Source organism: Lichenostomus cassidix, chromosome 2 (assembly GCF_008360975.1).
Source record: "Lichenostomus cassidix isolate B80296 chromosome 2, HeHo_3.0, whole genome shotgun sequence".
Classification (NCBI taxonomy): domain Eukaryota; kingdom Metazoa; phylum Chordata; class Aves; order Passeriformes; family Meliphagidae; genus Lichenostomus; species Lichenostomus cassidix.
In genome coordinates, this window is record NC_139482.1 from 85,356,123 (window position 1) to 85,378,426 (window position 22,304).

At 39.1% G+C, this 22,304-nt stretch overlaps 1 protein-coding gene across 12 annotated transcripts in view; it reads left to right on the forward strand.

Moving 5' to 3' along the window:
* FHOD3 (formin homology 2 domain containing 3) overlaps positions 1-22,304 on the forward strand; it is a 374,055-nt gene that overhangs the window by 249,459 nt on the left and 102,292 nt on the right. For 7 of the 12 annotated variants that reach the window (XM_085052233.1, XM_085052234.1, XM_085052240.1 and 4 more), the window contains exons 7-11: positions 1,719-1,830; positions 8,569-8,663; positions 12,781-12,924; positions 14,837-15,069; positions 16,281-16,367. In XM_085052233.1, the coding sequence (XP_084908359.1) occupies positions 1,719-1,830; positions 8,569-8,663; positions 12,781-12,924; positions 14,837-15,069; positions 16,281-16,367 (671 nt within the window). The remainder of the gene's footprint in view (positions 1-1,718; positions 1,831-8,568; positions 8,664-12,780; positions 12,925-14,836; positions 15,070-16,280; positions 16,368-22,304) is intronic. The other 5 variants (XM_085052236.1, XM_085052241.1, XM_085052242.1 and 2 more) reach the window with 1 other exon arrangement.

Genomic DNA, 22,304 nt, shown 5'->3' on the forward strand with positions numbered 1-22,304 from the left:
GCTAACATAGTTTATAGTAATCTGGTATAACTTCTATTTTACAAAGTAACTTTCCAAAAAAGGTGGAGACTTTTTGGAAATTCTTTCAATATGTCTATTAAACAATTGAACTTGATTCCTAAGGGGAATGCCATTGCAGACCAGAAACACCATGGTATTGGCCTGACAGGCAAATACACAGATGTACAGTGCAATTGTGGGGAAGTGATTTGTGTTATTTGGTTTCAATTTCCTTCAATTTGACTACCCCATGTATCTATGAAGTATCACTGCAGCAGTATAACTGCAAATTAGACTAACCAGTGGTCTTAAGGGACTTGGTCAGGTTTGTCACTGGGATTTCCAGGCTGTCAGCCCTAAGATTAAACCATTTGATAACACATCAAGCCTGAAAGAGTCTAGATTCAACAGCAGAATATTTTGCATTGCTTATAGTGCTCATAGATGCATGAAGCTCAATTTTGTATAAGTGAATAAACCCCAAGAAACTGGGGAAACTAGCTGGATGACTGTTGACACTAAACTGTGTATAAATAGCAGCAAGTTTCATTTTAGCTCATTACCTTCAAGGGAGCTCCAGTATATCTCTGAGTGTCTGTATCAACACAGTAGCTTGAGTCTACACCTATTGCACTTGGAGTCTTTTTTCAGAATGTAGACAGTCTTGTCACCATGTGTGCCTCTATGAAGTTATTAATAATATTTTTTTTCTTGTTAGGAGAACTGTGTTGAGAGGAAATAAAATTTGGGAATGGGAATTAGCCCATATTGACAGAAACTGCATAATAATACTTTATTTAGATTGAGAGTATAGCAAATTTGACCTGGAATCAATTCTCACAGTAAAAGCCCTCTCAGCATATAGAGCCCTGCCTTTTAAAAAATCCTTCCCTTAGGTAAAGAGCTGTTTTTTCACATGCCAAGTTATCATACTTGATTATCCCTAAAATTTTTTTCTCAGCTCTTTTAGTCAAATGATCCTCTCTGGAAACAGGTGCTCTGTGGTGAATTTGATAGAGTTTGGCTATTGATTTCTAGTAGATCCATTTTACCAATGCTGAGTCTTTGATGAATGCTCACTCCTAAGGATGTATGAAAAACTGAGTTTGAAGACTTGCAGGCAGAATGCTCACTTCCAGTAAATCACATGTTTCATGACAGCGTGGGATGGTTGGAGATTAAACACACTTCCTCCCAAGTTTAATAGTGAAGAACAATCTATTTAATAATTTAGGTATCAAACAGTAGCATTATAAGAAGAGATGAAAGCGCAGAAAGCACAAGAAGGAAATAATCATACAGCATTTTGACAGGATTAAAGGCTTAGAGCAACAGGATGAAATAAATGTGTTGATAAATAAAGAAATATATGCTTTCTTAGCTCAGTAGGTTGTGTGTGCATCAAGCTTTGAGCAGCAATGTTGGGCATATGCAGAGGTGGGATGTCCAACCCACTGCATTTGTTACATGTGGCAGTATTAAGCTTTCATTTGGATTCATTCACTGCTGGGACTTCCCTAGGAGAGCACTGTCCAGTGAATGAAATTCTCAACCAGCTGACTACCTTTCATTTTTTCAGTGCTGTCTCAGCTTAGTCTCTTCCATTTGTGTGTTATTCCCAGATGTGGACTGCTGTGCTTGCCGCTTGCCCAGTGTCATTTCGCACATCTGGGAATGCTGTGGTTTGCGGAATGACAAGTTGCACTCTTTTCTTCCAGTTTCGCCTGGTGGTAAAGACAGCACTGAAGCTGCTGCTGGTGTTTGTGGAGTACACAGAATCCAATGCACCGCTTTTGATCCAGGCAGTATCTACTGTGGATGAGAAGAGAGGTGAGTAGATTTACCAAGGGGTTGCAAAATCCCAACAGCCCTGAGATCAAGGTGGCATTTTATCACTGCTTTCAGTGGTTCTAGAGTTGCTGCCATTAATGCTTGCTTTGTGTAATAAACCCTTACTTTCTTAAAAGCATATTTTAAATATTCATATACTCTCAGAATGTTTGAAGAATTAATTAAAACGGGAAAGTGAAGAGTGAAAAGCTGAGGAACTCAATTCCCTCCTGGGACACCAGTCATTGTCCCTTCCTTGCACCCACATGCAAAGTTAACCTCCCCTGTATCTTCAGACCTCAGAGGCTACTTTGGGCAAGGCCATCTTTTGACTTCCTTCTGGGAAGCAGCAGTCTGATTTAGAAGAGAAAATGATATCTAATCAGTGTAATCCCTTTGAAGAGAAAGACGAGGTCAGTAATAGTACAGGCTTTATAGTAAAAGCAAAACCATCTGTTGTTACATTAAAATAAAGCCCTTGAGCAGATATTATACCATGCAATCTGTTACCCTTCAGGCTCATGAAAAATACTTGAATATGTATACTGTATTTTTTACAAATAAATAGAACAAAAATGGTTCTTTCTTGTTCTTCCCACAAAGCCATCGCTAAGCTCCTGGGGCATTCTCTCTTGATGCAAAACATTCCTTTGCCTCAAGGAGAGTTTTTGAGGTTAGGAGATCCATTGTTGTGGTCTCAGACATGGAGGTTGAAAGCAAGGGTCTCTCTGTGGAGCAACTGCCTCCATACTGAACTTGTCTGAGAGACTTGATATGGTCAAAGTAAAACAAGAAAATGTTGGGGGCTGGGGAGAAAGGTGGTGGCAGAAATAGGAAAAAGAAGCCAGATATTGCTTGCAGTTATCTGAATGTATTGAAAAAATCCAAATTGTCTCTTACAGCAGGGAAGCAGGCAGGGGCAATTCAAAACCAGTGAACTCTGCAGGTTGGCTTTCTGTTTTGAATTAAAACCAGTAAACCTTACAATGCCATAAGCATAAATGTAATTACAATATTCATGTACTTGTGAGGACTGTGACTCATTTTTTCAGTCATTCTTAGTATTTCCGCAGTTTTCTGAGCTCACTGGTATTCTCAATATGTTCAAAGTGCCATATATCTACTAACATGATAGTAAACCTCATTGAAGAGAAGAGAGAAAGGATGACCCTAAACAAAGTATTCCCTTCTGTATCTGTAGAACAGCCTTAGGCAGTTGTTTAAATCCCCCAAAGTAATGAAACAACTTAAGTAACAACATAAGACTTAAAAAAACTGATGCATGTACTTAGATGAGCATATGCTAGGAGTATGATGAGAGGTGTTATGGGAATTCTGATACCTGTGCTTCAGTGGATGAACTCTTGCAAAAAACTTAGCCCAAATACCCAGTTTTTCCTTCTCCCTTTTTTAAAATTATTTTCATTAAGCAGTTGTACTTAGCTCCTTAAGAGATTTTTTTTCTGGTTTTATATTTAGTTCCCTTTTTAGGTCATCAATGTAATAGAGTCACAGAGTCATTTTGGTTGGAAAAGACTTTTAAGACCATTGATTCGAACCATTAACACAACACTGCCAAGTTCATCACTAATCCATGTCCCTCAGAGCTGCAGCTACTCATCTTTTAAACACCTCTGGAGATGGTGACTCCACCACTTCCCTGAGCAGTCTGTTCCAAAATCTGACAACCCTTGTGGTGAAAAAATTCTTCCTAATATCCAGTCTGAACCTCCCTTGATGCAACTTGGGATTATTTCCTCTCATTATGTAGCTTGTTAACTGGGAGAAGAGGCCAACCCTCATCTGGCTACAGCCTCCTTTCAGGAGTTGAAAAGAGAAGTAAGGTCCCCCCAAGCCTCCTCTTCTCCAGGCTAAAGAACCCCAGCTCCCTCAGCTTCTCCTCATAAGACTTGTACTCCAGACCCTTCACCAGCCTTGTTGCCCTTCTCTGCAGCCCCTCACTGTCTCTGCTGTAGTGAGGGGCCCCAAACTGAGCACGGGATTTAAGATGCAGCCTTACCAGTGCTAAGTACAAGGGGACAATCACTGCTCTTGTCTTGCTGGCCACACTATTCCTGATTCAGGCCAGGATGCCATTGGCCTTCTTGGCCACCTGGACACACACACTGGCTCATGTTCAGCTGCTGTTGACCAGCATGCACAGGTGCTTTTCCTCTGGGCAGCTTTCCAGCCACTCTGCCCCCAGCCTGTAGCACTGCACAGGGCTGTTGTGACCCAAGTGCCAGGACCTTGCTGACCCTCATACAGTTGGCCTCGTCCCAATGACCCAGCCTGTCCAGATCCCTCTGTAGAGCTTTCCTGCCCTCCAGCAGATCGACACTCGCATCTAACTTGGTGTCGCCTGCGAACTGACTGAGGGTGCCCTCAATCCCTTCATCCAGGTCATTCATAACAATATTAAACAGGAGTGGCCCCAACACTGAGCCCTGGGGAGCCCTGCTAGTGATCATCTGCCCGTTGAACTTCATTCACCACCATTCTCTGGGCCCAGCCATCCAGCCAGTTTTCTACCCAGCGAACAGTGCTCCTGCCCAAGCCATGAGCAGCCTGTTTCTCCAGAAGAACGCTGTGGGAGACAGTGTCTCCCTTCACTTTTAGCTGTGGATGTTCCATGTTTTAATTTATAATTTTTAATTAGTGGATTATAACTGAGAACTACCTGCCTTTAATGACAGTTGTAACAAAACAGAAAACAGGGAAAACAAAAAGCAGTATGCCTTTTCTTGAGCCATTCTCATAAATCTTGCAGGTATGTAATTAAGCTTAGCACTGCTTTGATAAAAGTTCAATATTTCATGTACATACAAGGTGATGAGATATGACATAATTCTTCAACATATGTACCACACATGATTAACATAAAGAATCCCATATTAACTCAGCCTGGTTTCAAAGCGATCCCATCTGTGGTTTCCATGTGTGGATACATCCATATGCAAACTGAACTACAAAGATCCACGGAAGTACTGGCTTTACTCTGAGATACAAGCAGACTATAAGTGAATAACTGCATGGCCCTCATCATGTAGGAATTAACTTCTACTTACACTTCCATTTAGCTCCCCCCTTCTCCCACCCTTTCTTGTTTCAGAACCCCAGAGGAATTTGGTCTCATCTCAGTTTAAGCATACCAGACTGCACGGGCTCTGGAAAGCAGAGCTGACATTGCACTCTTCTGTCTAGGGCTTCTTTATCACAAGCATATTTTAGGACAGAGATTAAAGCCAAATGGCCTTCATTATCAGTTCTCTGCTTTTCCTGCCATTTCATTCATAGTTAGATTCCACTAAATTAATGCACATACTGTAGGTACAATGGAAGCATGTAAGTTCATTCATATATAAATAGCCAGGAGTACAAGATGTCAAGGTCTTTCCAAAAGTGCCTTTCCATCCTATAGCTGCTGGAGACAGGCAGTCCCTAGCTTGGTGGCAGTTCTCATGCAAGGTTCTGCCCTTGTCCAAGATATTTCATGCTTTATACTAACTGTGCAGATCCTTTGTAGTTGTGATGTCAAGATTTTGTGTATGACATGAACAACAGCATTAAAATAAATATGTAAAAACACTTAAAGAGGAAACTGACAAAAGACTGGGACTTAAAAGAGGGGGCAGTATTATTCAAAAAATAATTTTATTTTTTGTATTAATTTAATACCAGCTTAATTTTTGCAACCTCATTGTTCTTTGCCAGTATACCATGCATGGTTACTCATAACAGTGCAAGTAGCATCAGAGCTGAGACTCCATCCTTCCTGTCAGAATAGCTGGGATAAAGAGCTCTTCCTAGTGACAAGCCTCTGAAGGGCAGTCGAGCAGTTCTCATTTTACCCATTAGAAGGCAGGAGAACACGCACAAAACTCGATCTCTGCTGTTTCACTTCACTGAGCCTCTTTCATCACTCACATCAATTTTGCCACAAAAGTCGTAATGTTATGGAAACTTCCCCATCTGCTCCCAGAAAAATCACTGGGATGCTACATCATCATTCTTTGACATCATCATTTCTCTACATCAGGATCTGGTGAAGGACAAAATTCACCTATTCCCTAACTAGAATCAAGAGGAGGCAGTGCTAATGACTTTGGCAGAGCTGCTCCAGCATGTACCAGATGACACCTTTCTTTTCAAATGCTATTTTCCTCATCATGATCTCAGTCTGAACAGGTCTTTTTTCACTTTAAGCACACTGGACTGCACAGGCTCTGGAGGAGGGGAGCTGAGAGTAGAAGTGGGAGCTCTGAGAGGGGGAGCTGAGCTGGCTCTGCACATGTCCCATGCTGTACAGATCATAGGTTGGAAAGTCTAGGTTCTCATTATATATATGCAAGGAATATTAACCCAAAGACAGCAGTCATGGTGCAACTTCCACAGCAGAATGGCCTCATCCCATGATGGGCAGACGGCCTTAGGGCTATATCCGTGTTCACTTCTTGGCTGTTCAGATTGAGAGCATAATTGGGAAAACAGCATTTGAAAAGAAAGGTTTAGCCTGGTACAAATTGGAGCAGCTCTATCAAAGTCATTGATGGTACTGCCTCCTCTTGACTGTAGTTATGGAATAGATGAAGAATTTGGAATTTAAGCCTAGATTTTGGAAGTTTAATAGCAGCAGCATAAAGAAAGCCTTTGAAACATAGATGAGCTATTACGGGGCTGCCTTATTAGTAAGTGTGCCTGATCAACAATTTTTAAAACTTGTTTTAAAAAAGCAGCATTGGTAGAATAAAATTATATATCATCCTTGCAGGAAAGCAGCTAGGTGACCATGAAATTATTCTTTTATGATAATGAAGAAGTATTGAGACATTCAGGGGAAGGAAACAAACCACATGGATGCTGTCTAAAAAACCAAACCAGGATTGTCCCAATAAGAGTAGAACCTGCCTGCAAAAATAAAGGACTCTCACAGAATAATGCAGCGGATTATTTTTATTTTTTTTATGTTGTTATCAACTCACTTTTTTCCAAAATGACATTGTTATAAGTCATACTTGCATGATTTCCCCATTTTGTTTCTCTTTCCCATTTCCTTCAATTTCTCTTTTTTTTCACTGGAAACCACAGGAAGACATTTTTGTAGTCAGAATATCATTCCTGCTGATCATATATCATTTGCAAGCTGAGTAAATTTGTTCCACGTGACTTTTAAACCTACACGGCACAAAATATGTGGCAATATGGAGAATCTGATAAAGAGGTGTCTAGTGTATTTCCATTACAGACATGTATCTGAATCAGCATTTAATTAGTAATGCACATAAATACTTCTGGAGACCTGAGAGTGAATCTCCTTCCTCCTGTGATTTTGTTTCAGATAAAGAAGCCCTGATTTATTATTCAGTAGTAAAGATCAGAGACTGTCTGAGGGGGTAGAAAACAGGAGAAATATTGCTGTCTGCACATTCACTTGTAGACGGGTTTTTCCACACAGCACACTGCCATTGCCTCGACAATGCAAATCCTTGGTTAGCAGAGATTTGATGTCTGTGTAGCAGGGCACATGTAAGATATCATCTTTAATAAACAAGGGCTGTTATAGGGTAATGCAGAGTTTAGACCTCGGGGTGACTGATCAGTCAGCAACAGGTGGCTGTGATGGCATTTCTGCATTTTGCTGCCTGATTATACTCAAACTCTCATTGTCTTTATGGTGTTTGGGGGATGTGGACTTTTGGAATGCTCTGTGTTTCCCTCTGAAATTGAAAGACTGTCACAGTTATGTTTGTGTAGTTGAATTGAGTATTTCTCTAGGCTAAGGTTAGCTCTCTGCTTAGTCCTCACCTTTAACTTTACTCCAAACAAAACACTGAATTACAGTCTTCCATTACGTATTTCAGTTTTCCTAGATAAAATTTGGTAAATGCAACCATCTTGCTGTTCAGTCAAGTGAAATAGGACAGTTTTACAAGGTACCTTCCACACAAGAAGCTGAGTCTGGGTGGCATGTTGCTTGCCTGATGTTTTTTGCACAATAACTCACTAAACTGTTAATAGTTTTGCAGTCAGAGAAATATGAAAATTCAAATCAACATGCAAATCAACCAAATAACTAAGAGCACAATTTTTGACCTTTCTTAGTGGAAAATGAGAGAATTTGAAAGTTATGTAGGTAGGTTTCCTATTAAAATAATTTGAGAAAGAACCACAGCAAAAATCTTTTCCCCTTATTGATCATTGCTTTTATCCAAGACACATAACCTGTAATTTGAGAAAACTGTTTCTCTGCCACTATGTTTTGTTAACCTGACTTACTTTAATGCAGCACAACTCAGCAATAGCACTAGAAATTGGAGCAGCAGGCGCACTGAAAGCACAGCATGTAGGTCTCTGCTGAAGATTTATCAAAACCTATGTGAACTATGATAGGCTGGGTAAAATTCCTCTCACTTGATTTTTAGAATTTTTGTGTCAATCACACTGTGCTAACAAAGCTTCCTTCGTCATTGAGGGAGAGAAGTTGGTACCTTTGGAGAGAGTCCACCTGCCATATTTTATATCCCTGCAATAGACTGGACTGTATTTTTCACTGTCAACATTAACTTCACTCTCAGAGAAGCAGGAGAGCCTGTTTTCCAGAAAAATCCAAAGCTGGATTTTTCTGCTTGAACTTTCACCTGGCCACATATTCCAACTTCTGCTACTTCTTGGATGAGTGTTGCTGCTGTAGCTTTCTGTTTTGGTCACCTTAACCAATAGTTTCTGCTTTTCCTCTAGGAGCCAAGCCATGGTCCAACATCATGGAGATTCTGGAGGAGAAGGATGGGGTTGATACGGAGCTACTGGTTTATGCAATGACCTTGGTTAACAAGGTTTGTTTCCTTTGTTAGCATGACTGGTGCAGATAATATTAGTGTTTTTAATTGTATAATGAACTTCTCTGTTTAAGAGTGTATGATGGAGGAGACCTGTCATGGAGAAGTTGCAGGACACGCTGTAATCAATCAGCACACTCCTGTTACTTGTGCTGCAGTCACCCAGAGGCAGCAGCCGGGAGCAGAATTGTTATTTTAGTAGATGTTGTGTGGAATTGTGGTCTGACAAGGCTCCTCTCCCAGCGCTGACAGTGCAGTGCTAAAGGAAAACGTGACAAACTAACTCAACAGATCATCCAGGGGGAGAATGAAAGCAAGTGCTGGTGAAAAGATCACATGCTCACAATGGCTTGTGTTGTGCACAATTTTCTAGTTCAGATGGTTTAATTTATTTTTTTTTTGCAAACTACATATGATAAATTTAAGAGGTCTGAGTGCTAGTAAGAGTGCTTCTGCTTAAAAAAGTAACGTTACATTTTTTTCTTATTTCCTTATATTTTCTGGTGACTGGATTTACAAGTCACACTTTTGCAGTAAAGTCAAATGTTTCCTGATATATTCATTTATGCTATTGGAGGGAGAAAATGAAAAGACCTTGAAAGTTAGATATTTATTAGTGTAAATTCCTTAAAAATCAGCATCTAGTCCTAGACAAATCGTAGCGGGGGAGGACTAAAATTAAAGATTCATTTTTTCAAAGAGCACAGAAAGCCAGCATACTCTTGGCAAATAAAATAACTGTGTGGTTTATGGTTATACTTAATAGGGCAGAGCATTAGGGAAATATTATTATTACTCATTGTATTCACTTGAAGATTCTGAGTTTGTGCATGGAGGTCATACACCAAGCTGCCAGCTTATTGGGCTCTTGGCTACATGATTGGAATTGTGGGTTGCTTTTTTTGTTGGTTTGGTTTGGTTTTTTGGGTTTTTTTATGATTTTTTAATGGCAGATATTTTCCAGAAAATATGCCTAAGAGAGATTACCCTCTCCTGGTGACATTACTGATCTTACTGTGCTTTTGCTTAGAGTCACCCTTGCTCCTGCTTCCATGGTAGCAAGGTTCCTCTTGAGTTTAAAACATCACCTGCCCTTACTGCTATATTCTTTCTGAAAAGCATCACCAATTACATATGCTTCTGTCTGTAGCTGCTATTAAAGCCAAGGAGATTGGTCGTTAATGTCTCTGCTTTACACCTCATTGTTTTATGTACTGATTCCTCTTTCAGAGATAGTTCTCTTCATCATTTGTGCAGTTGTAACCCACCTGGTGTTTGACTTTGTTGAAGATTTTGTTCCCTGCTGACTCTTTTATTATCCTGCAGTTCATTCCTTTAGTCTGAGCTTTTCAATACATTCAAAACTATTTTTAGGAGGAGGTAGTTCTTTGAAAACACAAAAAAGAGAAAGCATCTCACAGTGAAAGGAGCAAGGCAGTTATGAAGATCAAGGAAGAGAGGAATCCCACAAATCCACACTTATAATTATGATCTGGCCTATGGGCAGCTTTATGATGTTTCTAATGGGATATTTTTCTTGATTATAGAGAAAACAGCAAGCAGCATGTAACAGTTGTAATTTTTCCCCCCACAGAGAATACAAAGAAGGCTCAGATGGTTTCAGCTTCTCTAGCCATAGAAATGTCACAAAGTTTTCAGTGCAGGCAGAGTCCTCATGAAGGATTTGTCTTAAGGAAGCATACTTGTACTTCTTTTTCTTTCTGCATGTATCCATTTACAGGCTGTTTTCCTTCCTGTTACAGAGCAGAAAACACGTCTGCCCAGACATAAGAATTGCTCCAGTCCTTTTATCCTCTCCCTCTATTTTGTTGATGTTTAACTAATTTACTTATGTAATATTTTATTAACCCTCTCCTAATTTGTGAGGATTTAGGCATTAATGAGTCTCTTAGATGAGAGTGATCCCAATGCATATACTTGTGGTTCTGTATAGTCCCAGTATAAACTTTGTTATCTTCCTTGGATTAGTTAGAAATTGAATTTGATATGCTTTAGGCTCTGACAATGGATCTGTGAGTTTCATGACAAACTGTGCAAAGGAAAAATATTTTACTTCTATACTTGTGAGTTCAATTGCCCAGTGCTAGTCAATAACATGCAGTGAAAATTGGATTTATCACTGCTGTGTGATTTAAAATTATAATAACCAATAAAAGGCTGCTGACAAAAGCAGTTGCCAGTAAATGCTACCTTATGCTGCTGTTTTTCCAGTCTTGTCTTACCTTGGATTTTAAAAAAGCTACATGTGAAGGTGGATGATCTGCACATCAACATTAAGACGATTTCCCGTTATTTTTGGAAGTAAATGCTCAGAAGCTCTGACTGTTCCTCCACCCTTTTGCAGATAAAACATTAAATCTTACTGTGCACGAAGGCACTCAGGTCAGAATAGTTGCTATCTATGCCTTTAATTTGCAACTGAGAGCCTCATAGTTGAACACTTTTCTATTATAAAATTTCCACATCCAATTAAAGCTCCACTGAATGTGCAATGTTATAACTTTGTTTACTGAATCCTCAAATTTTTACTCAATGCTAGCTGTCAGCTTAGGAAGGAACAAAACAAATGTGGTATCTGTTTTCAGCACTGTTCAGGACATTTTAGTTTCATAGTGTTCAGTGGGTTCTAAACAGAGGCTTTAATACTGTCCCAAAAAGAGACAAATTCTTAATTAAAGCCTGAACATAAAACCTTAACACTTAATTGATGTTTGTGCTAAGAATTCCTGCTAAGAATTCCTGGATTTCACCAGTCAATAGTCCTGTAATGACTGAACAAAATGCTGCTGCGTTGCGTTTAGCTAGAAAAAAATTAAATAAAAAGTACCTTGCTGATGCACATATTTCAGTGCATCACATCACAGGAAAGAGGTGCTTTAACAAGGCAGCTATGTCAGCTGCCCATTTCTCTCTCATTAGCCATGTAATGCACACCCAGCTTTCTGAATATAAAGCTTCTTGGTGTAGGGCAGCCCAGAGTGGCTAATCTTTTCTTCACTCTGCTGCTCAGAGCCACTTTGGAAAAGACAGGCTCCAGAAAAACAGCTTTCACAGAGCGCAGTTCATCCCATCCCAGGCATGAGAAGATCCCGTCCTCTCTCTTTGGAGAGGACCTGGGTTTTGCACCTCTTTCCCTTACTCTTTCTGTCCTCTACTGGGAATATAGATAAATAACTTAGCTAATTGAATGGGAGAGAGAAAACTACTTCAAAGTAAACTTCTCTCTGGTGAGCTAATCCAGAAAAACTGTGCTGCTTTCAGCCTGCGCTCTCAGGTATTTTGCAGAAGCAGCTCTGCATAGAGTGGTTCCTGTGGCAAGGTATGTGTTGCTCTGCAAGTGGGTTGCATAGTGTATTCAGTAGTTTCTGCTCAACATGTGCAGGATTAAACTAGTTTTTCTTCATCATGGATAAGGAACAGTAAAAAATCAGCACGAATTGACTAGAAATCAGTAGCAAGCCAGAATAGGAGTTAAGGAGTCAATGTACCTTTAATAAGACTTTTTAATTTGAAAGGGAGGAGAGGATTCACTATCTTTGTAGTACAAAACAAGTTATGCTCAGGAAAGATTACTGCTGCTGCAGATGTGGAGGACGGTAGGCACATGATGCAGGATATTTCCTGCTGTCCTGACATCACACAGCTGTGCTTTGGACTTTTTCTTCTTAAGGCTAAACTTACAGGAATCAGTAGGAACTGAGCTTTACTCTTTTTAGCTAAACCTTTTTTTTTTCCTCTTTGCTTTTATCCTTGTGTTTGATGGCTTAACATTCTCTGTTTTTTAAATCTGTATTTGAATGAAGCCAGGAAGAATCCAATTGTGTATTTTAAAGACCCACATTTTCCATACTTCTTTGTATGAAATAACAACATTGATTTGTTTTGCCAATTACTCATTTTTCTACACAGCGCAGAGTTGTTTGTTAAAAGCTGTGCCACTTGTTTTTTATTTTCTATCAGTGTCTCTAATCCCACATCACGGATTTTATTTTATTGAAATCATACATAGCACCACTTGCCACCCGCTTTTACAATCCTTTGTTTAATTCTTTTCAAAACAAACAGATTTAAATGTTTTTCCTTTGATTCTTAGACGCTGTCAGGATTGCCAGATCAAGACTCTTTCTACGATGTGGTGGACTGTCTGGAAGAGCTAGGCATTGAAGCTATTTCACAGAGACACTTGAACAAGAAAGGAACAGACTTGGACTTAGTTGAGCAATTTAACATTTATGAGGTAACATAACATGCCCTGTTTTATGCATCTTACAGCTTGTGCAAACTTCAAAGCTGGGAGGAGTGGGGGGAATGTAACCTAGGTGAAATTTGGTTATCTCTTCTATTTTAAAAGAAAAACATCTGGTTCCTAGAATCATGATACCCATTTGTATGTGACCTGCTACAGGACATAGCTGCATTTAATGCAAAAGCATTTCATATTAAAGCTGGGGCATAGTCCAAGGCAAACCAGCACATTTACTAGCCTCCTTTCTGCAGCAGCTAGTTACACATTCTGAAGCAAGTAGAAGTTCTTTCCATGTGCAAAAGTATTCAGCTCGTGAAAAAGGTTCAGCTGAGCTCAACTTCACAAATAATACTTGTTCTGCAATTGAATATCCAGCAGGTCCATGTTTATGAGTTTACACTGGACCAGATCCTATGCAGTTTGCAGCAATGGAGTAATGAGTGATTCCACATTTGCCACCTAGGTATAAAATAACTACTTCTGAAGCATTTATGTATAGGGGTAGGATATCCAGTTTCTTAATAATTAGCCTCTTTTCAGACTTTGGGAAGTGTTGGAGCGAGGAGGTTTAGGCTGAAGTTGTAATGTAAATGTGAATTAGTGTTCTAATGTGACGAAATTAAATGACTTCATCTCTGCCTAAGTCCAGCGAAGGATTTGATACATTTGATTCTCCATTTTCTCCATCAACTCCGCACCCATGCTATTTACTAACTAGCAGAGTTAAGCTTTATATACAGCAATTTTCAGGAAGAACCAAAATAGGCCAAAATAGGAACAAGAGAATGATAGGGCTCAATACTCTTTTTTCTTATTCTATCATCAGAGGCATCAGCTTATAAAGCCCTTTTGAAAATATGATGATTCATCTTAAAAGCATAGATTGGGTTTTTTGTGCATGCTGCAGCTACTGAAAGACTTAATTGCAGAACTGGCAGTTGACTTAGTTGAGTGCCAGCCTTTTTTTGATGACCAAAATAAATTTAAACATGTCTACGCAGGTTCTTCCTTTTTTCTGCCAATCTTGTTTTTTACCTGAAAAATCTCTTTTTTCCCACAGAAACCAATTTGGCACCCTAAGCAGAGATATCCCACCTTCCCCTTTGGTTTTTTTTTTAATCACTTCTGGTAAGAATTACCAGAGTAACAAGACTAATAGAAATGAGAAGATAGGCATTCTGATCACACACATTGCCTTTCTGTGCCTCTGCCTATTTGAGTGGATCTTTCTCATATAATGATTACTTGAATGTTAGGCTGCATTTCAGATGAGATCCACTAGTAACTGTGTTGTTTCTGCCAGGGATATCTCCCCTCATGTACCATAAGATAACAGCTTGCTTCTATTAGAGGTGTGTCACAATGGCACATCAAGGGCATGCAATAGTTCAAGATACTTGGTGTTGCACCCATGCTTTAGTCCTCTGCTATTTCCAACACTCTAGATGGTAAAATCCACTTAATCACTACAAGTTTCATGTCTGAACATGAGGAAATGTTGAATCAGTTAATGCATGGAGTTTTTTCCTGTTGAACTCACTAAAGCCAAGTCTTCACCTAAGTATTTTGGAAGGAAATAGAGAGAACTAGTTGTCCAAGACTCCTCAGCTTCCTTGAAAATTGAGTCCTGCATTAAAAAGAAAACAAACAGATTAAGGGATACATAAATGTGTTGTTATAGGCCCTATAGTGTTGTTTGCAAGGCACCAGTATATAATTCCATGATCAGAGCTGCCACGCTGCACTAATGGCTCGACAGCAACTTTCAGCGATAACTGTAAATAGTGACGCTGCTAGGAGTTAGTCATGTTGAGATCAGTAAATTTTTAAGCCTAGGTGTGAAGACCTGTGGTAGCTGAAGCAAATGTGTCAGCAGCCTCAGCCTCCTTCCTTTCTCTCTCAGGTGACATTGAGGCACGAAGATGGAGATGAGGGTGCAGAGCCTCCTCCCAGCGGGCGCAAGGACCGGAGGAGAGCCAGCCTTGGTGCAGGGGAGCGCCGGGGGCTGGAGCGCCGGCGGAGCCGCAGGCACTCGGCACAGAGCGTCAAGAGCACTTTGTCAGCCCCTGCCAGCCCCTGCGGGCAGTCGAGCTTCGTGCTGAGCCACGGGCAGCGTGTGGAAGAGCTCAGTGAGAGGTAAGGGCAGCAGCTGAGGGGTGCTCCTTTCTTCTCCCGTTACCTTCTGCTCGTTGCACTGCATTAATGTCTTTTCTATATCTTCCTCTTTTCATTGAAATAAAAATGAAAAACAAAAGCAGAATGGGAGTTGAAATACCAGTGCAAAAGAGAAATGGATTTGTAGGTGACTTACGTACATGGTTAAGTTCTTTGGCACCATCCATCCTAAGCAAATGGATCCAAACCACATGAGGTAGAGCATTTGGTATGGGAACTAGCTCAGCCTAATTTCATCCATTGACAGATTTTATATTCACTATGTCCACATAACAGAAGATGGTAACAAGAGCATGGTGACATTAATTCAGAGTTATTTGCTCTGTGTATGTTACAGTTAATTCTTTTTTTTTCCCTCCTTTTCATTCTAGCATAAATATTTGCCTTTGAGGCTACACTGGAGTAGTGAATATAGCTAATGTTTTATAATTAGCAAAAGAGAGGCATTAATGGGTAGCTGAACAGCAATCTGCTACAGTGGAGTCAGCTGAAGATGGTGTCTTTGCCAGTCTTGTGATGGTTGGCTTGGGCTATGTGTGCTTAGGAAAAAAAGGAGCTGCAGAACCTCAGTATGTCTGACTGCTGCACAAGAGGACTGGAATTAATTTCATCAAAGAGATCACTCTCGTCTCTTTGATGTCAGTAGAGTGCAGCAAGCACTGGTGGCCCTTCAGTTATCTAATGTGTTCTACATGCCCAAAATTTCGACTAAGATGAATAATGCTCTGAGTCTGGCTGTTTGTTGGCTCTAAGGGGAATCTGGCTGACTAGCTCAGGTGGAGATACATGAGCTACAGACAGCAAAAACTGGGCACTGTCATCTCGTTGCTGAAGATGCAATTTGAAAAACTGAAGCGTGGTCTGTACAAGAGCATATCTTGTATTAATTATAACATTTGGGAAGTTCATTGCAGGTTTCTGTTGCTTAGCACGGGATATAAACTTAGAGCCTGTGTTACATTTAAAGCAGTCCTTCTTTCAAAGAGAGCTGGGTTGACTAAAGTTTAATGGATACTGGCAATATGAAAATATAAGACTCCAGATAACTGAAACAGTAGTTGCACGTTGTATACCACATAATAGAACTTTCTTTTCTTCTTTTTTTTTTTCTTTTTATACTCAACAACACATTTGTGCTTGTTTTCCATCACCTTCTGTGGCCTGTTCTTTAGTGGCCTGATACCTGAGAGCCCCATGGTCTTACAAGCTGATAACAAGGATGACAGTGCATTTGAGGATGAATTTAAAGCATCTTCAGTGTGAGTACAGCTGGGGCCTTCAGCTGCTCTGCATGAGATGCCTTGTGCATGACCTTGGGCCCTGCTTCACGACTTAACAATGTGACTGGGAATCTGTATCCATGGATGTGAAGCAGATATTTATGATTTAGATAATATATATGGGGTTTTTTGTTAGACTGATGAATTTGGATTGGAAATGAGAAGATGCTTCAACTCTACAGAAGCAGTTCATTTTCTTACTGTTAATTAATTAAACAAATAGAAGCCATCTACGACAGCATTTTCTACCAATACGTTTTCTCACTCTTAATGTGTGTGCTTGCTAGCTTTATTTTTCAGTCTTCAGTAACTCCTAACAAATTTGTGTTTGAGCTGATTTTTAGTAGGAATAGCATAGAGGGAATAAAAACAGATTAGTTTCAGAAGCTCTTTCAAATATTTTTTCACCAACAACATAATTTCAATAATCATGCTACTTTTTTGAAAAAAAAATTATGCAGTTCTGCTCCAAACACTTTGACATATTTTAAAGCATAATTTAAGTTTAAATACAAGAAAGAAGTCTTTATCTAAGCAGTCAAATTTAATTTCATATTGTAGTTATCTTCTGTAGGAAAATAATTAAATTCTCTTCAATTCCATTTGAAATGTCCAACTTGCTCACTTGGCTTTGTAAAGAAACAGGGATTCAGTTATGAAGGTGTGTAATTCTGATCTTTACTTTGCATATTAGTTAAATAAAAATCCTGCCTCAGCCCCCACCCCCATTCTCCAGTCCTCTTAGCAGATAAAGATAGGGAGTATTACTTGTAGCTGGCAAATTGGATTTTTTCCCATTGGATATTACAGACTACAAAGTATGTTCAGGATTTGAAGATGCAAGTTCTATGCTGAGTGAATTTTTTTAAGTTACCGTAAAAAGAAGTTAGTCAGCTGTTGGATCTTCTATAATTCCCATTTTCTGGTAAAGTGTTTCTGGTAAACAAGCATTTCAGATAAGCAGATTCTGTCCTTTGCATTTTTAGATTCATTATCTGCCCAAATCTGTAGTTGTGGTAGGAAGAGGAAAAACAGCCTTCCTGCTTTATCATATTCCAGCAAGTCTCAACTTGCAGTGAAATAGTCCAGATGTGTGCAACAGTATCTCTACACCTGATAGCTAAACAGAGACAAAAAAGAAAAGAAAAAAAAAGGCTTATGGCTTCTCTTCATTAATGTTTAGGCAGAAAAATAGTGAAGTTGAATGAGTCCTATAAGGTTTTTACACATTTATAAAATTTGAATTAAACTCAAGTGGAAAGAGGTTTTTTGGAATCAGATTTTCAAATTTGAACACATGGTCTCCAATGCAAGATATTTATTGGTTTTAAAGGACTTGATTAGAGCATCTTAAATTTAGATTGTGCTACAATTTGTATTGAAATTTAAAAATCCTGTGTTAAAATATGGTCCAGCCATCACCTGATTTTGTCAAAAGAAATGTTCATTATGACCCTGCTGCTTCCATTGTTAATCTAGAGTGGAATCTACACAAATGGATAAAAATTACTTGTTACCTCTGTAAACTGAAAGTGACTTCTGTTCACCCATGAAAGAACTGTCTCCTTCTAATGACCTTTTGATTCATAACTCTCATCCCTCTTGAGAAAGGAAAAAAAAAGGCAGTAAGTTTTCTCAGTGCTGTATTTTCAAAAAAATAATCTACAAAATGGATTTTTAGTCTTTCTTTCTTCACTACATTTTATTTCCCAATAGGAATTGTAACAATACTAATGATAGTCTTATTGTATTGTTCCTGCTGAAAATTCTAAACTTTGTGTGTGGCTGCAGATGTCTTATGTGTGGTTTTACAGTGGATTAGACCCAGCAGAATTGCTTCTGATGGACACGGTTAGATTGAAGTCACGCTCTTACACTGTACTAAATTTTATTTTGGGCAATATTCTAGGTTATTTTTGGACTTCTGTACCAAAATCAGTAGAAGGCTCAAGTTCTTTCTCATCATTCTCCTTCCCACAATGTTCATGTTTCTTTTCTTTCTAGCTCATCAGCTGTTTTGGCAATTGCTTTGCTTTTGTTTACCACATCAAACAGGTTGTCCACAGTCATCTGCTCTGTGTCAAGCGATAAGTCTTCCAAAAAGAGAATAATCCATGGTGCCGGTAAAACAGAAAAAAAAAGACAATATTGGCCACATTCTGTTCTGTCTCACAATGCTCTATGTCCAGAAAAGCTGTCTGAAGTCAGTGGAGCTGCTCTGATCTACGCCAGCCTAATTGAGAGCAGACTTTGGGTTTTGAGCTGGGAAAAGTTGACCGTAAATGCTAAGGGCGACCAAAAGGAAAACTTGCAGGCCTTTTTCATCCACTTGGCAGCCTTTTTCCAAATTAAATGTATTGCTTTTTTGCCTGTGGTTCAAAACAAATAAGGATCCAAATCTGCTTTGTGTTAAAATAGTTTTCATGGAGATTGAAGCCCAGCCTGATGTGCCTGTCACTAAATACATATGTAAAGAAGTTGATAACAGCTACTAAGAAAGGCTGAAAGTTGATTTAAAGGTCTCTACCTACTGCAGAATACTTTAAGATCCCTGTCCTGCCCACTAGCAGGTCTGCTTTGCTAAAACTTCTTTCTGTTACCATGATGGCATAAAGCACCAATAAGCCTGGCAGGAACTTCAGTCCTGTTAACATGATGTTTTAAATGCTGTGCTGGAGGTATCTCCTAAGGTTTTCTGCCCTGGTCCAAATTCAGTGCTCTCAGTCTGTGGTCTAGCATGCTATTTCTTATGCAGTAGACTTTTAAACACATTTCTCCATGGGTTGTGTTGTTTGCTTGGTTTGTTTTGGTTTTTTTAAATTTATTTTTAAAGTAAAGCTAGCTTTTTCCAGCCACACAATGGATAGAGTTAGGCAAAAATGTAAGGAGCGGCATGGAATTTGCACTATATTTATGCTGTTATTGTATGCGGTGATTTCCAGCTAAATAAGCATTAAAAGGCAAATTTCTGACTGTGTTTCAGTCTCATCCTGACTGGCTTTGAGAGAGTAAAAGGCAGGTCATTCAGAAGTTCTCAGTGCTGTCTTGGGCACTGCACAGCTTCTCTGAGTTCTATACATACAAATCAGAAACAAGTGCTTCTACCAGTTTTTCAAATTAATGTTTCACACTTTGCTGTGCATTTCCCTTTTGTCAGTACTGCACAGAGACCATACTCATCTCTCTTCCTGGGTGTCCCATCAGAGCTGTGTCAGCCAGTACTTAGCAAACATACTCGAGAGCTTCTGGGAGATTGACACTGAAACCTCTTCCCAGTGTTTGAGTGAACAGCTCCATCACTATGGAATTACTTACAAAGTCTGAGGTTTATGAAGTTGTGAATAGCTAGGATTAGGTATTTACATCTCTTTACTGCTTTTTATTTCCATAGCTTTGATTTGTTTTACATCATCAAAAATCACCAAAGAATTGCTAGGATCTATCTTAAAACACTAAATATGTTCATCTAAAGATAACCAGGCTGTGGTTAGGACTTTCTTGTCAGTATTCCTATGTTAGACACTTAACAAGTGAAAGAACTGACTGCCATGTTAAGAACTTACCAGAGTGGCACCTGCATTCTGAATAACTGACCAAAGCTGGCTTTAGCAAGCTATCTTTTTTTTAGACCATGAGCCTAAAAAGATATGAGGAAGACCAACTGTTCAGGTTCACCTGAGGCTTCCAGATTTTTCAATTTGAAGAAATCTTGCTTTCAGGAGAGCTATATTGATAAGGTGAAAACAATAGAGAAATGAACAGGGAAGGAATTATGTATGTATGAACTTTGCTTTCAGGGTCCTGACAACTGGAAGCCTGTTAGGACTCTTTGCCCAAAGAGTAGCACAGGGAATTTCAAAGTTTCCCACAGATTTCTAGGCTAGCTGGACACAGCTCCAATGCACAGTGCATCCTGGGCTAAAGGTCTTTCACACCCTTTATGGTCCTAGAAGAAAACTGGGAAATAGTTATCTAAATAAAGGAAAGCTACGCAGAGAAGTCATAAGGATCTGTTTGTTAGAAAATGCATGTTTCTGATGTTTGAGGATTGCCAAGAGGCAGGCAGAGATCGTGACGCTATTTTGGTTTTACCAGAAAACAATGGATACAGCTGAGCCGCTGATGCTAAGCATTTTCTCTGCTCAGCTTTGGATTCCTGTCGAGTTTCTAACCAACAGCACAGACCTTAGTTTGCTTATTAGGCCCCATTCACTGATTGTTCAAATTGCTTCATGTAGAGCCAGGACTGCGGGGTGGGTTTGTCCAAAATACAGCTGAGACTTCGTTTTTTATTATCATGATTTGCCATGTTTTCAGACATCTCAAACCATAACTAATCTTTTCTTTTTCCCTAGCATTTGCTATGGAAAAATTTTAGCTTTTTTTATTATGTTTCAAGTTCTGGTGACTTTCCACAACACTATAAGAAAAGTTTGGATTATATAAATACTTAATGGCTGTAGATCAAAGATACAGTGGTAGGTGGGGTTTATTATATTTTATTTAGGATGGTTCATTCCACATCTCTTACAGTCACTGTCTGTGTCAAATATGATGAGTGGTATGAGAGATATGAAACAGCAAAGTGGGAAGACTCAACATCATCATTTGATGTAAAACCCAGGTTGTGGTATGGGTTACTAAAGGCCCAGATGAGAGGAGAAGTTAATTTCCCTTTCATTGCTGTAATAGAAAGAAACACATGTTGGTTTTGGATATTTAAAACAAACGAGGCATGAAATTAGACAAAGAAAACATCTCCTGGATAAACATGCAGTCACATATCTTTGGATATGAATCTCTTTAAAACATGTACATACATATAGACAAACACATATACATATGAGCTGAGCTGCCTTATAGCATTTGGGTGTGCTTTGACATAGAATGGTATATGATTGGTTATGAGAGAGATAATAACTTTTTTCACAATTTGGTTGGTATGGGTGAAAATGGAAATGGGATATAAAAAAAGAAGAGGTTTTGGAAGGATTTTTCTATGAAATTAAATGGCTTGATAAGGTAGCCAAGCTAGTGTCTGTTCACAGCATCAGATATTTATTAGTCTTTGACAACAATAACATACAAAATCTGATCTGCTATTGTAGGTTTGGAGCAGGAGAACGTGTTTATTTCTCCTGTGCAGGTAGGATTTAAAGCATAAAGTCAAGGAGAGCCCTAGAAGTGGAAAATTGGTAATCTTACTCTTTGTAACAATATCTTGAATGCTCCAGTAAGGAATGCAGAAGAGGAAGAGAAATGAGATAGCTTAAAAAAAATCTTCTTTTGAATCCATACTATAAGAAAGGATATCTATACATCATGTATAGATACAGATTGACCCACTAATGCAAAAGTAATAATAACACAAAAAATTTAAAAGTTATAGTTTGATGAGTATCTCAGGTCCAGGTCCTTCTGTTGTTTCCATTTGATTCCAGCCCTTTTTATCTGAATTGAAATATCTCTGTAGGTATGTCATGTTTTCTAGCAGGTATAGTCTTTGCTGACTGCAGGTCTCACTTAAAGGAAATGTTCTATGTTTGGTATACATGCAGAGTCCAGCTGACAGCACTGCACTTTGCTGTAAAGGCAGTGGTAGACTTTTCCTATTTGAACTTCAGGAGGAGTGAAGAAAGCACAGAGGTTTAAATAGATTATAGCTGCTTGGCAAATGAAATCACAGCATGACTAGGTTAATTATTTTAGTTTGTTTTTTTCCACTGTGTGTTTGGCTTTGGTGGACTACCTGAGGAAATGCAATCCCAAACCAGGGTGTGAATGCATTTCTCTGGATCCGTATGGTAGTGTCTTATGCACATACCTTAGAGAGTTCACCTCTCCAGTGTGTTCCCAGTGTTTGTAAACATGATCCTCTGAGGACAGGAAAGGTTTTTTACATATAGGATGTGATGT